We start from the raw sequence: 17,833 nt of genomic DNA, 5'->3' as shown, positions 1-17,833 counted from the left end.
GGGCATAGGGGGCGCGCAGCTGCCTTGATCCTTGAAGGGCTGGCACATGCCAGCATCTTTCATCCCCCCCTCCCTTGGGCCAGGAGATGGTAGGTTCAAGAACCAGATGTTGAATCTTCTTGCAGTCCTTCTCAGGAAGCTGGCATGGGGGGAGGGGCAGTCTCAGGCAGTTGGTTGAAGGAAGAAAGGCCTGCTGGGCTGACATGATGTCCTGGCCTAGAGTTCCAAGATGGTGCAGCGGCTCTGTGGCTGGGAGCCTGGGACACTGATGCAGACTCCAGGGCTGTTGCCCTGAGTGGGCCGTGGGTTCTGAGTCCGACATGGCAAGCACGTGTGCAGGAGTGGTAGTGTAGGGTGGTGGGGGGCCTGGTGCAGTCCTGGGGAGAGTTGCCGTTACCTTGCAGACCAGCTAAAGGTGGCTTGAATAGTGCCCCCGTGGGAGAAGCAGCAGTCAGTCCTGGGAGGGCAGCCACAGTTGCTGTAGGAATTGTCCACACGGCCAGCCCCTGCTGCCCAGCCACTTGACCTGCAATACTGATGGGGATAAGAAGAGGTTGAGTAACTGCCCCTGCTGGAACCATAACTCCTGTCAGAACTGTGGCTAAGTTTTCCTGAGTCAAGACCTGCAAAAGCAAACAAGATTTCAAAAAGAAAAGAAAAAATAAAAAATCAACATTGATAGCGCAAACACTGGGTCTCTCAGACCCAGTTGAGCACAAACAAAACATTTTAAGGGCAGTGGGGAGAGGCCACAGGAGGCAGGGAAGAGCCATGCCCTAGCTGGAGGCTGGATCTGAGAGGGTGCCTGAGCCATACTATCTTGCCTGCAGAGAAGTGGCCCAAATCAAGGCAGGGCCCAGCCCTGCCCACTGGACAGGTAGGGCTGCACAGACCTTCTCTGCGGTCTGCTGTCTCTTAAACCTCCCCCAAGTTTCCCCCAGGCTCTGGTGGAGGATGCCCTCTGACTGGATGCCTCAGAGATTAGTGCATGAAGCAAAAGTCACCAGGGCTGTGCTTGCCTGCAGGATCCTACAGGCAGCTTCTCACTGGCTGGGGCTGCTCCCTGTCTCTAAATGAGGACTCTGAACACTCTATTAACTCTTCCAGGCATCTGCTAAAGGAGCTGACAAAGCTATTCACTTATTTCATTATTAAGATAAGCAGAAACTCTGGCAGCATGAAAGAGTTAATGGAATTTCTATAGTTCTTTCTGGACCCAAAGAAACTGCCCAGCAAATGCAGATCTTTTCCAATGGGCCTGATTTGGGGAAGGGAGAGGCCAGGGGTCCCAGTAAGAGATTCCCTCCCTCAACCCATACCCTTTCTCTGTCCTGCCTCATGCAGTTCCCAGATCCATGGCCACCCCACACCTCATTCCTACCCACTGCCCTCAGTCCAGCTCCCTGGGGTGGCCCTTACCTGGGGGGCAGCTTGTACAGCCAGTGGTGTCAGGGTCTGCGATGCCTGAGGCTGGCTTGGGGCTTGGCTGAAGGTGGCAATAGCGGGGGCAGGGTTCGGAAGGATCCCGGGAAGTGACTTCACTTCACATGGCATTGAGAGAAAGAAGGACATGGAGTGAGCCTGATGTGAGTGGAGGGAGTCACTGGGGTAGAACATCTTGTCTGCCACCTGAAGTGGCAACTCTCAGACCCATTTTGTATTTCTGCATAACTGAAAACTATCTGTTGGCCTTCCCTGGCCCACAAGGCAGCTTCCCCAACGCTACTTATAGTGAGAGTAGGAGGCTGGTAGTTCTGTGCCAGATCTGGAAGATAGCCACTCTCTTCCTGAGTTAGGCACAGGGAAATTAGGTGCTGGCAGGCACCTCTGCAAGCAACCTGTGGGCTGCTCCTGCTTAACCACAGGCATCCTGCTAGCATCTGATTAGAGAAAACATTTTGCCTTAACCATGATGTAGGCCGCACTCCAGAGCCAGCTGTAACTGGTTTCTTGCACAAACTCACCAGAATGATTCCTGACCTTACCTTTACCTTTTGCTCATTAAGGTTGATTACTATATATACTCACATACCCTTTACCTGTCTAATTAAAACTGAGCAATTTTCCCTAAAAGAACCTCCCAATTCAGAGAATCTCTTCCATTTTCAGCCTCTGCTTAGGAGGATTAATTTTACTGAACAATATAAACCACAACCCATATATCTGTGAGACTCTCAAACTTTGGGCACGCCTGCACTTAGTCCTTGAGTATGTACTTTCGCTTTGCAATAAACTCTCTTTGCCACTGAAACTCTGATGTGTCCTTAAATTGTTTTCTGTAATGTGATCAACAACCTGGAAGGGTCAGGAGCAGTGGTGCACGCCTGTAATTCCAGCAAAGCAGGAGGCTGAGGCAGGAGGATCACACAGTAAGATCATATCTCAAATAAAAAAATATTTTTTGTTGGACAAAATGTAATGAAACATAAAAAAGGTAGACTTTTATAATTTATGTTTGCCACATAACTTATAAAACCTACCTCATATGTGGGCTTTTCTTTTTATCTAAAGAAACGAAACATTCATTTTTTTGGTCCTATTTCCTTGGACCCTGGTGTCCAAGGGTTTATATATATTTAGGATTTTTCCACTTCCTTCCATACTGCTTTATAGAAAGACTAAACTAACTCTCAGAATCACCAAAAATGTACCTGCTTCTCCACAGCACCACCTAAGTTAGGTTTTAGCACTTTTTTTTTTTTTGCTTAATAGTCTGTGCTACCTTCCCTGTCTGCCCTGCCCACCCACCGTGGCAGTACTGGGGAGTAAACCCCAGCAGAAGACCCCTCTGCAAGGTGTTGAAGAGAAAAGTCATTGTGCTTTGAGCCACATCCCCAGCCCTTTTTATATTTTATTTTGAGATAGGGTCTTGCTAAGCTGCTTAGAGACTAACTAAATTGCTGAGGCTGGCTTTGAACTTGTAATCCTTCAGCTTCAGCCTCCCAAGAGGCTGGGATTACAGATGTGTGCCACTGCACCTGGCTCCCCAGCCTTTTTATATTATTTATTTATTTATTTATTTTTAGCTGTCAGTGGACCATTATTTATGTATTGTACGTGGTGCTAAGGATTGAACCCAGCACCTCACAATGCTAGGCAAGCTCTCTATCACTGAGCCACAGCCACAGCTCCTTATCTTTTATTTGAGACAGGGTCTTTCTAAGTCATTGAAGCTGACCTTGGACTTGCCATTCTCCTGCCTCAGCCTCCTGAGTTGCTGTGATTACAGGCATGTGCCACCAGCATCTGTGATACTTCAAAGTCAACTACTTTTCTTCTCATTGATAGCAAATTTTAAAATTTTTCCATATGATGACTTCCTTCTATGTCAATATTTAATTTCTCTTTGACAGGATTTTTAGTGGACTATACCACAAAGAAGACATTTTTTAAAATATTTATTTATTTTTTTTTAGTTTTAGGTGGACACAATATATTTATTTCACACTTACGTGGTACTGAAGATCGAACCCAGTGCCTCGTGCATGCTAGGTGAGCACTGTACCACTGAGCCACAACCCCAGCCCCCAAAGAAGACATTTTTTAATTAAAAAATTATTATTATTATTTTTAAAAAATTTGAGACAGTGTCTTGCTAAATTGCCCAGGTTGCCATCCTTCCTGATACCTAATTCTGTTCCTTTTCAAACCTGCTCTGAGAAATGAATTCTCAGTAGCTGGGAAGGGGAAAAAAATTAAAGAAACAATAACAAAGATGTTCAAGGCAGAACTGTTAATGAAAATAAAAAGACAAACAATTTCACATGAAGCAGTGTACGAATCTATGTCACTAATAGAAATGGGCATATGAAATAATATGGTGCAGAGTGTTATACTCCATGTCTACTCTCGGTGGCTGCACATACAAAAATATGTGTGTGGCAAGGACTGGACACAAGAGAGACACAAATTACTAGATTATTTTTAATCCTGAAAAGATCCTCTATTACTTAGTTTTGTTTTAATATGAGAGACCCCTTCTTAGTATTGCATACCAAGAAAGGTCCCATCAATCTAAGCTGGCAGCTTATTAGGCAGTACCATCAAACTACCCTGACAATGGGACCAGGGTTGTGGCTCAGTGGTAGAGCACTTGCCTAGCATGTGTGAGGCACTGGGTTTAATCCTCAGCACCACATAAAAATAAATAAATAAAATAAAGGTATTATATGTGTACACACACACACACACACATATACACTTGGGCCCTGACAATGACTAAAATCCTTTCACTGAGAGGAAGACTTTGGTGAAAGGCTTAAATATACAGACCTCTGGAAGAAGATGCACACTACATAAGCACTCAAGCTGAAGTGTAAATAATTGATTTAGAATCCATTTCTCAGAGCAGTTTTGGAAAAGGAGCAGAATTAGGCACCAGAAAATGAGTTATGGAAGACAGATGAAAGGTGAAAAATGGAAGTCGAGGCACTGCAGATAAACTCAAGAAACCTCCTCAGGGTTTTCTGAAAAAGAGCCCCATCTCCACAGTGGCTCTGCTGAGAGGAACAAGTGGAATAAGAGTCCTTGTCTGTCCTGCCCATTCCCCAGGGAATTGCACCTTAAAAAAAGTAGGTGGAATCCTTTGTCATTCCTATATTCAAAAGGAGAATTAAGTTACTGAGGTCACTAGGGTCCCAAGAACCTGCATACTAATTTGCAAGTAGATCAAGGATGGTGAAGTCATGCCATTTTCTTGTTAAGAAGCTGTTGTTTCTCTGAAGTTTGTTAGTTCTAATTTGCTCTTTTTTGGCTCCTCCCCTTATCCCCCCCTCCCTGTCCGAATCTCCAGTCTAGGGAAGGGGTGAAGAATAGTAGAAGGCCAGAGGAAATGAATCATGGTGTTCTGAGGGAACTGGTAAAGGAGGCCCAAGGCTTTCTGCAAAAGAAGAAGACCACTCTGCAAGGTGTTGAGGAGGAAAGTCAATGAAAGGTCCCTCAAGGCTGGAAAGCAGCACCAGGGCCACCCCAGGGCAGCCCTGTTTCTCTCACAGCTGTCTTGCAGGTGAATGCAGCTTACTCTGTAAGGTTGGCTTTGCAGAGGGGCAGCACCTATAAAACTGCAGAGAGGAAGGAGCAGGGATTTTTCAGGAGTTCTACCTAGTCTCCTTTCTTTGAGGAAAGTAGGATGTCCTCCCAGTCTCAGTTCCTGGGACATCTCAGTTCTACCACAAAAAGGACAGGGTTAGAAAGGCCAGAAGGATACTGAAGGCCCAGTTCTCTTTGCATTGGGTCTGACCATTTGGTTTGGACCTAGGAGCTCTCTGAGGTTGATTCAACCTAAGCTGAAACATGCCAATCACCTCCCATCATTCCCAGTTTAGGCCTAGCAGTGGCTGTAAGAGGAACTAAAGCTCCAGGAAAAAGGAATGCAGAGTAGCCCTACATGCTGACTAAAAGTGGACTGTGGTCACAGGCTGCCCAGCGGATGGGAAGATAAAATCCTAATGCCACCTGGGCCCCTGGGGCACATGCTGGCTCCCCAGAGAATCACAATGGACTCAGAGGTAGTGATACCAGATTGGAGCAATGGTCTCATACCAGCCTCTGCAGAGGGGTCTGGGTTGTCTGGCCCTGGGTTGCTGGCTTCAGCAGGGCCTCCACTCTGAGAGCTGTCAGCAGCCACACTCTCCAGTCCTTTGCCCTCATCTTCAGCAGGGATCTGGGCATCCACTCCAACTTCTAGCACTCGGATGGTCTCGTGGCTTGACATCACGATGACCTGTAGGCAGATGACAAGGAACACCACTGAGAGGAGGAGTCAGCATAGCCCCTGGTATGGCTGGAGGAGAGAGAGGGTACTTCAGATGTAGACCTCCCAAGCAGCAAACAGTGTGCTCTGTGAGAACACCAAATTCTGGGGCAGGCTACTACTCTCCTATTCCATGGAAAGAGCTGCTAGAAGAAGACAGGTCCTAGTGTCAGGGAGAAGGGTCTGACACAGTTGGGAAAAGTCCCAGAACTTTACCACTTGAGAGATAGTTCTATTTGCTCCCCCTCTTGGGCTCAGTTCAGGGAATAGGAAATGGCCTATCCCACAAACTTGCAAGGATGTCCTCTTGGCTGCTAGGACATGGTAGTGTGGCTATGAGGGATCCTAACACAGTACACATGACTTAAGTTGGACCAGGAAACAAATCCATTTTTGATTCTCTTGAATCTGTCTGGAAGTTCCCCAAAGGCAAAGGGATGAAAAATAAATGCTCCCTATGCTGAGTAGCTTTTAAGCTCACAATGCCTTTATTTCCAAAACTCTGGAGTAAATGACCAGGATTCCCCTGCAAGTTAACTTTTTGAAAGAAGAGTGAGGAATCCTAAAGATGTTCTCATCTTCCTCACCCAGCCCAGCTATGGCTCCAGTGGAGCTGGGTATCCTAACAGCCTGTGGTTTCTATCATGCTATCCAGCAGTGGGCATGCTCAGAGTATAAGGGTGATCCTCCATGTGTATGATGCAGGCAGACCCTGAGTCACCTTAGAACACTTGGTGGTCTTCTGCTCAAATGCCCTGTTTCATGCACTGAAGTACTGCCACTTGGGCCCTTCAAGAATCAGAGACAAAATCTGTACATTAAAGTGCTTTGTGTCAGTCCTACCCTGCACTTGGCCTGGGCCACAAACCACTGCCACACATGCTTCTGAAGCCTGAAAACTGAATCCAGCCAGAAACTGCTGTAAAAAGTGACAAAATGATACTTTCCCAACAGGAAAGTAAAAGTGAAATAAATCCCCCAAAGCATTCCCTTTTACTGACTCAAACTCGATCTATGAGGGGCTTCACTGCACTTACATTTTAAAAGATATTCATTTTTTTCTCCTTTTAAAAAATGACACAAGAACTAAACAGTCATTGCAGAATTTTTTTAAAATTAGAAAAAATTAAAAATAAATTACTTGGTGTCCAAACCTTTCCTTGTTTAAATTATATGTATTTGTGCATTTTAATTCCAATTTTAAAAGTCACAGCTAAATCCCCCAACTCAGAATCTGAGAAGTCCTAGTTGGCAACTCCCCGTGATGAAATAACCATGAACTTTGGTAAGAAACAAAGAGGGGTGCTGTGGAGCCTTCCTCCCCTACCCACACCCTTTGGTCCATTGCCCTTACCACCCCATCCCTTCTTATCCCAGAAGATACCTGCTCATTGACAGTCAGAGAGGACTCGGACCCGGCTCCAGGATCCATGGTCAGCTGTCAGGGTGGGGTGGGGGCTGGCCCACACCTAGTGCATCCTGGGTAAGATGGGATTGGAAAAGCAAAGGCTGATATGATACAGCAATATAATTTCCAGACCATCTAGAAAAGTCAGAAATAGAATGATAGGAAGACAGAAAAGTTAGGTTCTCCCAAGTATCTGGAGAAGTAAGGAAGCAGGATTCTAAGAGTCTCACTTCCTACAGAATCCCAGGAGAACCTACACTCAGGAGGAACCAGGAACATCTGTGCTTAGAATGACAAGAAAAAAGGGAGGGCCAGGCATCTCTCCCTGGGGGTTCCCTGATCCAGTGGGAGACAGCACACCCAGCAGAACCCAAAACAAATATGACAGTTAATCAGACCCTTAGACAAAGATGAGGAGCACTCTGGTTATCAGAGAATTACTCAGAGGAGAAATCTGGGTGAACTTCCTGGAAAAGATGGTAAAGACATAAATTAGCAAAGTGGTCTCAAACTTTAACATGCACCTTTAATATCACCACCTGGAGCATTTACTAAAAATGCATATCCCAGAACCTTTCCCTCCAACAACTCTCAGAGTCTGATTCAGAGGGTGAATCCCAGATTTTGCTCTCAGGTGAGTTTGTGGCAGTGGCCTAAGGACCACAGTGGCCTGCCGGCACATAGGAGGTAGAACATCTCAGATGGTGGAACAGCCTGCCAAATCCAATAAGGAGTGGGCAAACTCATGTCTGGCTGGAGCCACAAACCATAGAGTTGAAAGAAATAAAAGAAATAACCAGGTACAGTGGTGCACACCTGTACACCCAGCTACTCCAGAGGCTGGGGCAGGAGAATGGTAAATTCAAGGCCAAACTGGGCAACTTAGTGAGACCCTGTCTCAAAGTAAAATAAAAAGATAAAAAGAGTGGTGATGTAACACTGTGGTAGAGTGCCCTTAGGTTCAATTTCTAGTGAAGCAAAAAAAAAAAAAAAGAAAAAGTAAATAAAAGGGGTAAATAGATTTATGTTTAGACGTTTATATAGACATGAGGGCATTAAAATTGAGTTGAAAGCCTACTGTAGGCTACTGTGGGCTATGTACTTTATGTAATACTCACTGTACTAACTGATGTATTATTACTCATGCCCACTCTGGGTGAGGAGTGGGAGTGGTGACATTAGTATCACCACATTACAGTGAGGAAACTAAACTCAGGAAGGTATTCTGAATTCTTCACTTTTCCCTTCCTTTTTCTCTTTCTCATTTCACCCCTGTTTTTTTTCTTTTCTTTTCTTCTGTTTTTGTTTGTTTTGTTTTGTTTTACAGTGCTAAGAATAGAAGCCAGGGCTTGTGCATATTAGGCAAGTGTTCTACCTGAGCCATATCCGCATCTCTCACCCTGTTTGAAATTTGAGGTAAAATTCTGCTATGGTCTGGATGTTTCTGTCCCCTCCAAATTCATGTTGAAATCCTACTTCCCAAAGTCATGATATTAAGAGGTGGGGTCTTTGGTAGGTGATGAGGTTTCATGAATAGATTTAGAGCCTTTTAAAAGAGACCACAGAGCATATATGATTACATGAAAACAGAGCAAGAAGGAACTGGGAGGAGGCATGTCCTCACCAGACACTGACACTTTAATCTTAATCCAGCCTCCAGGGTTGTAAGGAATAAACTTCTGTTGTATCTAAATTATCTGATTTATGATATTTTGTCATAGCAGCCCAAACAGACTAAACAAAGTTACGTAACATAAAATTCACCATTTTAACAATTTAATTATTTAATTTTTCACTGCTGAGACTCCAACTCAGAGCCTTGGGCATAGCTAGGCAAGCACTTTACCACTGAGCAACATTCCTAGTCCCCTTTTTAATTATCTTTAAGTGCATGATTTAGTGGAATTTAGTACATTCACAATGTTGTGCAACTGTTACCAACTAGAACTTACCAGTTCTAGAACATTTTCATCAACCAAAAGGAAATTCTGCCAGTTAACACTTCCCCCTGACTACCACCTCCCAGGAGGTAACAATCTGCTTTCTCTCTATATATGAATTTGTCTATTTTGGATATTTCATATAAAAGGAATAATACATACATGACATTTTATTTAGCATATTTTTCAAGGTTTATCCATATAGTAGCACATATGAGGACTTCACTTCTTTTCATGGCTGAATAATATTCTGTTATATGGATCTACTACTTTTTTTTTTTTTTTTTTTTTTGTGATGCTGTGGATTGAACCAAAGCCTATGCATGTAAGGCAAAGACTCTACAAACTGAGCTATATCCCCAGCCCCAGATCTACTACTTTTTTTTTTTTTTTTTTTTTTTAGATATTGGGGATTTAACCCAGGGGCACTTTATCACTGAGCTACATACCTAGTCCTTTTTAGTTTTTATTTTGAGACAAGGTCTTGCTAAGTTGCTTTAGGGCCTCATCTCACTAAGTTGCTGAGGCTAGCCTTGAACTTGTGATCTCCCTTCCTCAGCCTCCCGAGTTGCTGGGATCCCAGGTATGCACCACCCAGACTACATTTTGTTTATCCATTCACTAGATTTGATGGATATTTGGGTTATTTCTATCTTTTGGTTATTGTGAACAGTGTGTCTATAAATATTTGTGCATAATTTGTTTAAATGTCTGTTTTCAATTCTTTTGAATATGCGTCTATTGCTGGGGTTTTAGCATCTTTCCCCCTTGACAAAATGCCTCCTGGTCAACCAGGCAAGGCGAACCTTGAGGTTTCTTCCCTCCTCTTCCTTCCTCAAGGGAAAGATAAGCAATTCAAGATAGCTATCCATTTCAAAAAAGAAAAAATCTTTCCCTTTCCAGGCAGGACAGGGGATGCAGGAGAGACAGAGAATTTTCTGGAAAAACTAGTGAGCATCTGCCTACCTTCCTGGGATACTAGCCTCATTCCTGGGTGATGTCCTCCCACCATATTTTGTACATGGGAGTCTTCCATGAAATTTTCTAGGGACTTGGCAATTTACTACCACTGCTGAATGAAAACTGAGATGAGCCAATGAAAGTTGTTCATATAGAAGTAATCAGTAAGTCATTTGCAAATTCAATTAAAAGGCAGAGATAAAATTGAAAGAAAAGGTGTGCAAGGTGAATTTAGGTCTATTATAGCTTGACATATACATTCCAAAGGAAGAAGAAATTTCCATTTCCAAAGAAGGCCATCATGAGGAAGGCAGCAGTAGCCAGTCTTTGAGACATCTGCTCAGAGAAGTAAAAGCTTGCTCAGAATCTTATAGTGGCCGAGGCCATTCATAAGGAGTGGTTAAGCATAGGCTGGTATTCACTTTGAGACTGTGTTATTAGGGCTGAGCTGAAGGGTATAGTCAATCAACCCTTCGGTCCCTCTCTAGGTAATCTCAATCCGTTTGACAACTACCAAATCAAAATCTCTATCTTAGATTTCATCCAAGAACTTTAGACTCATATCAAACTGCCTACTGAATGCTCACATCACTTAATCTGATATAAGAAAAACTAAGGCTTGGTGATTCACCTTTGAGATTCTATGAGTTTTGAGAACCTGGGTCCTTCAGTGTCTAGTCCTTTTTTTCAGGACAGTAGGCCTGAGTCAGCCACTGGCCATACCTAGGCTCATCCTAACCCACTAACCAGACTTCAGTCCAACAGAAATCTGCATACAGCACAGGCAAAAGACTCCCCTTGTTCCAGACTTTAGGCCTCCCTTCTATCTTAGTCTCCTATCAGAGTCACACATGTGATATAAACGCCTCTCTAATGAGTAGGCACTCAGCATTTTAACTCTGAGCTGTGTGCCATGGATTCCCTTGCTTGCTTATTTGTGCACTTTACTCTGGACCTGCTCTAACCCCTCATCAGGAACTTTCCACATTTTCTCAAGCTTCAGGCTGTGATTTGGTTTCACTGATTAGGCGGTTATCTTGTTTGCTTTCAGACCATTTCCCCATTGATGTGAAAATAGCACATTTGGAGGATCCCCTTTGAGCCCCGGATGCTATTCATTGTCTACAGCCTGATAGGGAGGAAAAAGAATCAGCTGTCATGTTTCAGAGAAGGAGCTCCTTTCCCCACCCCAGCAATGGAACCCTAATATATAACAGATCAAAGCAGAACTGATCTGGTTAAAGCTGGGGAGGGAATCAGAGCCCATCCAGAACCTTCTCCTTTGCCTCCTCTCTCCAATGACTCAAGTTTGAAAAACACCTGAATCAAGATACCTATGTAGGGGCTGGGGTTGTGGCTCAGTGGCAGAGCACTTGCCTCACACCTGTGAGGCACTGGGTTCCATACTCAGCACCACATAACAATAAAGATATTGTATCCAATATTTTTAGTTATTGTATAACTAAAAAAATTAAAAAGACACCTATGTAATTGATGTATCCTTTGCTTTTCTGTGCTAGAGTCTAAAATCCAAGCAACCTCAGAACAGAATGAACTGTGGGTGCTGAGGCATTTGTCCACAACCTAAGAACCCAGAAAGGTCCAAGGCCATCTAGGAGTTTCAATGGAGAGGAAGAGCTGGTTCTACTTGTCATTCTCCTTTGGAACTGTTCTGGACTTCAGGTAATATTCCAAGACACCCAGGAGGTGCATTGAGAAATCCCAAACAAGTCAGAACTTCCTAGAACAGTCTGAGATTCTAGTAGAAGAAATCCTGAAATGTCTTGTCCTGGCCAACACATATTTCCATGGCTACTATGTGTTGGGTACAGTGGGAGGAAAAAATACATTTCCCACCTTTGTCAAGAAGTCTACAGTCCAATAGGGAAGACAAGGAAATAAAAAGGTAACTATAATACAGCATTTCTAAGTATCCTGGTGGATGAACAGAAGTCAGCGGAGGATCCACAGGAGGGACATACAATGCAGTTTTGTGTGATCCTTGTTCTCACAAAGGTATGTACTTCAGACATGAATCTTGATATAAGAAAAATCTTGTCCTTTGTAGGAAAGTGAAACTTGTGTGGGATTTAGATTTTTTTTAATATTTATTTTTTAATTTTAGGTGGGCACAATATCTTTATTTTACATTTATGTGGTGCTGAAGATCGAACCCAGTGCCTCATGCATGCTAGGCAAGCACTCTACCACTAAGCCACAACCCCAGCCCCAGACTTTGTGTGTGTGGTACTGGGGACTGACCCAGGGAACTACTTCCCAGCCCTTTTCATTGTTTATTTCATTTTTTTTTTTTAATTGAGACAGTAGGGCTGGGGATATAGCTCAGTTGATAGAGTGCTTGCCTCCCATGCACAAGGCTCTGGGTTCAATCCCCAGAAACACACACACACACACACCAAAAAAAAAAAAAAAAAAAGAGAGAGAGAGAGAGAGGGTCTTACGAGGTTGCCCAGGCTGACCTTGAATTTGCAAACCTCCTGCATGGGCCTCCCCGGTAGCTGGTATTACAGGTGTCACTGTGCTCAGCTAGATTCAGCCTTTTAACTCGGACCCATTTCTGTTTTTTAAATCAGCCCCTTAACACTCAGTATGGTCAAAGTTTGCAATGTGTTAAATATCTTCCCATTATATACTCATTTTTTAGGGTAGAGAATACTCTGTGTGAAGTTAGCAGACTCCAAAGAAAGCCTGGGTAAGCTGAATTTAGTTTTATCTGCATTCAATTGAAAGAAAGTCACATTTGTTGTAAATTCATCTTTCAAAATTTTAACATTATAATGCTCTCTGGTTAGGTTGTTTGTTGATATTAGTGCTAAACCACTTTTAATTTAAATTCACACCCGCTTACTTCTTGCAGAGCTGACACTCAGACTGGCTACCAGAAGAGGGCAGGAGATTGGGACATAGAGGTAGCTGGGGCTGCAGAGAATGGTACAGCCAATTCACTCTTCACTGCTTCCCTGGGTGTTCTCACACAGTCTGGGAACTTACTTGTTTATTATTTTTGAAGTACTGGGGATTGAACTTTGGGACATTCTGTCACTGAGCTACATCCCCATTCCCCCATTCCTCCCATTCCTTTTTTTTTTTTTTTTTTTTTTTGGTTGGTAGATCTTTATTTTGTTTATTTATTTATATATGGTGCTGAGAATTGAACCCAGTGCCTCATACATGCTAGGCAAGTGTTCTACCACTGAGCTACAACCCTAGCCCAATCCCCATTCTTTTTAAATTTTTATTTGGGGACAGGATCTTGCTAAGTTGCCATCAAACTTACAGTCCTCCTGACTCTGACTCCCTAATAAATGGAATTACAGGCGTGCAACATGGTGCCTCACTATCTGGGAATTCTTGATTCATTTATCTAACTGCCTACTGCAGCTGCTCCAATTGCACACGACCTTCCCATCTCAGCAATGGCGGCTTTGGCCATTCAGCTCTGGCTGTGGTCCTGACCTTCTCTTGTTCCTTATCTCTCACATTTATTTCCTTGGCAGATCCTATGAGTTCTCTGTGATAATATGACCTGAATCTTCTCCCTTCTTAACCACTATCTCCTGGGCCACACAGCTTTAGTACGCCCCCTCCTGCATACAAGTATTATTTGCCCCATTCCAGGGTCCAGGCAAGCTCTGTCTTTCAGGTTGTCACTGCCTGAGTGGATTTTCTGCATTGTTCTCTCACCTCTTTCCATTCCTAGCTCCATGACACAGACTTTGTGTCCTACCTGCTGAGGAACAATAGTCATGATAATTTATGAAACCCAGGCCTTTAATACATAGCATTAAGAGCATGGTCCAGAGACATCTCAGTTTTAATGTTTACGAGGTAGAGAACTTTGGACAAATGATTTAATTTCTGTGCCTCAGTTTCTCCATCTACAAAATGGAAATAATAATAGCACCTATTTCCTAGGGCTATTGTAAAGAACGAATAATCAACACATTGTATATGAATGCCTGACATATACTAAGTGATCAGAAAGTGGAAGATAGTATAATTAATTTGCATACATTATCTCAATTATATTTTCAACTTAGTGTAATAGTTAAGAACTTTGGTTTGCCTCTCAGTTTCACTATTTCTTAATTGTGAGAACTTGGGCAAGGGCCCATGTTCTATGCCTCAGTTACCATATTTATAATAAATTGTGTAAAAGTCCAATAAAGCCAGGCATGGTGGTGTACACCTGTAATCCTAGCAGCTCAGAACGCTGAGGCAGGAGGATCTCAAGTTCAAAGCTAGCCTCAGCAACTTAGCAAGACTCTGTCTCAAAATTTTAAAAAAAGTTTTAAAAAGGGATGGGGGGCTGAGATTGTGGCTGGCCTAGCACAGGCGGGACCCGGGTTTGATCCTCAACAAATAAAAAATAAAGGCATTGTGTTGTGTCCATCTAAAAAAACGAAAAAAGGGATAGGGATGTAGCTCAGTAATTAAGCATTCCTGGGTTTAATCCCTGGCACCAAAAAATTTAAAAAAAAGTACAATAAGTGTTACCTATTATTATTATAATTTGACATCAGCCCCATGAGGCCACAGAGCTTAATGGTTACATAGAGAATACCATAGCTTGACCAACTGTGTGACTGTCTGGGGGTAGATAGATTACCTCTCTGTTTTCTCACTGAAAAAATCCTAATAAGAGGGCTTACTTTGGAATTATTGTACAAAACACCAAGAACAATGCATTAACTAGTGGCTATGGTCTGAATCTGAAATGTCCCCCCAAAGCTCATATGTTGAAGGCTTGGTCCCTAGGAATGTTCAGAGGAGCAGTCTTTGGAAGGTGGTTGGCGACAAGGGCTCTCATCTCACCCATAAGTTAACCCATTGATGGAGTCATAGCTTAACAGACCACTGGGTACTAGTGTGGAAACTTTAGGAGGCAGGGCCAAGTTGAAGGAATTAGGTCACTGAGGGTCTTTCCTTAATGGGCATATTTTGTCCCGGGCCCCTTCCCTCTCCCACTTTCTCTTTACTAACTGCCAAGAGGTGAGCAGCTTTGTTCCACCACATCTTCCCCACCGTGATGATCTGCCTTGCCACAGGCCTAAAAGCAGTGAAGCCAGCTGACCATGGACTGAAACATCTGAAATCATGAGCCAAATAAACCTTTCCTCCTTTAACTTGATTTATCTCAGGTATTTTATCACAGTGACAGAAAGCTGACTAACATACTAATACTACCTGCATTTTACAGATGAGAAGGCTAAAGATCAAAGAAAGATAAGAGGGGACTGGGGCCATAGAGTGCTTGCCTAGCACGTGTGAGGCGCTGGGTTCGATCCTCAGCACCACATAAAAATAAATAAATAAATAAAATAAAGGTATTATGTCCAACTACAACTAAAATATATATATATATATATATATATATATATATATATATATATATAAATAAAGAAAGAGAGGGGCTGGGATTGTAGCTCAGAGGTAAAGAGTCTGGTGTGCGTGAGGCACTGGGTTTGATCCTCAGCACCACATAAAAAAAAAATAAAGATATCATGTCCACCTATAACTAAAAAATAATTAAAAAAAAATAAAAAATAAAGAAAGAGAGATAAGGGAATGGGCTTCCAAGCAAACCTAGGTTCGAATATTAGCCTTGCCATAAAAGAGTTGTGTGGGTTTTTTTTTTGTTTGCTTTTTGCACTGTGGGTTAAACCCAAGGAAATTCTACCACTGAGCTACAACCCTTTTATTTTTTTACAACTTTTTATTTATACAACCTTTTTTATTTTTTAATTTGAGACAGAGTCTCATTAAGTTGCTGAGACTGGCCTTAAACTTGGGATCCTTCTGCCTCAGTCACCCTGGTTGCTGGGATTACAGGGGTGCCCCACTGCACCCGGCAGTCAGTTGTGTGATTTTGAGCAACTTATTTAACCTCTCAGAATCTTAATTTCCTTATCTTTAAAATGGCAACTAAATAGCCTTACACAATAATATAGAATCACGTAAGTAAAATACTTAGCATGGTGCACATATCATGACCCTCACTTTTATCTGTAGGGAAATGGAAGTAGAGAGAGGCCAGGTGACTTGATCAAGGGAATAGCAGATTCAAACTTTCAGGCCAGGTCCACCTGCTTCAGATCTCTATCCTTCCAACAACACAAAAAGCTTCCTATCAGGAAATAAGAGGAATTCTTATGGGGACTATTCTGGCCCCCCAAATAATATTATCATTAGTGTTTATGAAGTGTTCATGCTCTGCTCAATGGTGACCCTCCTGTCACTTGCCCATCCACAAGACTATAAAAATGTTTTAAGCTAGGCACAGTGACTATATACCTATAATTCCAGCCACTCATGAGACTGAGGCAGGAGGATCACAGGTTCAAGGCCAGCCTCAACAAATTATCAATACTCTGTCTCCAAGAATAAAAAAAGCTGGCGATGTAGCTCAGTGGTAGAGTGCTTACTTAGAATGATCAAGGTCCTGGGTTCAGACTCCAGTACTAAAAAAAAAAAATGTTTTAAATTGTAAAGCATCATAAAAAATGAAAAAAATTACTATTATAATTAGTTAATTATTTTTATTTATGGTACTGGGGGTGAAGGTTAAACTCAGATCCTTGCAATGCTAAGCATATGCTTTATCACTAAGCCACATCCCTATTACAACTATTATAATTTTTTCAAAGAGAGAGAGAATTTATATATATATATATACATATATATATATATTTAGTTTTTGGTGGACACAACATCTTTATTTTATTTGTATATGGTGCTGAGGATAGAGTACGCTACCGCTTGAGCCACATCCCCAGCCCTATTACAATTTTTTAATAATTTTTTTTAATTGTAGATGGACATATAACTTTATTTATTTTTACGTGGTGCTAAGGATTGAACCCAATACCTCATATGTGCTAGGCAAGCACTTTACCACTGAGCTACAACCCCCCCACCCGCAATTATAATTTTATTGTGATTAAATCTTATTATCTTATCCCAGATTTTTTCTTAAAACAGAGCATCCTTGGAAAAGCAATATTTTTCTGGCTCACTTTCTTACACACACACACACACACACACACACACATATATAATATATACATACATATATACACACACATGGGGGGATAGATATAGATAGATAGATAGATAATTTGTTTTGTTTGGGTTTTGGTTGTGCTGGGGATTGAACTCAGGGCTTTGCACATGCTATACGCTTTAACATTAAAGTACATCCCCAACCCTATTTTCTTAATTGCCAGGCAGTACCCCCAGGAAGAAAAGAGAATAGCTTCCCCCAACCCTCTGTCTCTTTCTCCAGTATTATCTTGTTTTAATGTTTATGATCTACTGGTCATCCCAGAAGGAAAAACTACACACAAGAAGCTTTATCTGAATTGACCTTAGTACGGCCCTTGGAGAATATTTTGTTGAACCAATGGAAGAATGAGTGAAGTTCTACAGCAGATATGCAAAGAAGTTCCAGGTCACAGAAGCATCATCTTGAGCACCAGGACTTCAATCAAAATGGAATAGGTGGAATTTTTCCTCAGAAGGCCTAGGCCAGTCAATATTGGCTGCTTTAAATTACCGAGATAAGTGGAGGAGGGATAAATGTGTGTGAGCAACTGAAGACCAGCCTTCTACTTTGGGAACAAGGTATCGGGAGGAGCAGATGAGGATAAAATCTCTGCAAAGAGCCGGTTGTCTGGCCCAGGAAAGCTTCTTGACCCCTTTTTATTTCCCCCTTTCCAGCTTATTCTGTGAATGTTTTAGGTTTACAATCAC

The 17,833-nt window shown here is 42.4% G+C and overlaps 1 protein-coding gene across 7 annotated transcripts in view; it reads right to left on the bottom strand.

Moving 5' to 3' along the window:
* Pou6f1 (POU class 6 homeobox 1) overlaps positions 1-17,833 on the bottom strand; it is a 50,956-nt gene that overhangs the window by 8,509 nt on the left and 24,614 nt on the right. For 6 of the 7 annotated variants that reach the window (XM_027949989.2, XM_027949991.2, XM_027949990.2 and 3 more), the window contains 4 exons: positions 7,137-7,231; positions 5,542-5,722; positions 1,420-1,541; positions 398-623 (listed from right to left, as the gene is read on the bottom strand). In XM_027949989.2, the coding sequence (XP_027805790.1) occupies positions 398-623; positions 1,420-1,541; positions 5,542-5,722; positions 7,137-7,184 (577 nt within the window). In that variant the 5' untranslated portion in view covers positions 7,185-7,231. Of the gene's footprint in view, positions 1-397; positions 624-1,419; positions 1,542-5,541; positions 5,723-7,136; positions 12,418-17,833 lie in introns of those variants that run through there. The other variant, XM_027949992.2, reaches the window with a different exon arrangement.

The sequence above is a fragment of the Marmota flaviventris genome, chromosome 3, assembly GCF_047511675.1.
Source record: "Marmota flaviventris isolate mMarFla1 chromosome 3, mMarFla1.hap1, whole genome shotgun sequence".
Classification (NCBI taxonomy): domain Eukaryota; kingdom Metazoa; phylum Chordata; class Mammalia; order Rodentia; family Sciuridae; genus Marmota; species Marmota flaviventris.
The sequence above is the reverse complement of the archived record's forward strand: the minus strand, read 5'-3'. Positions and strand labels throughout refer to the sequence as shown.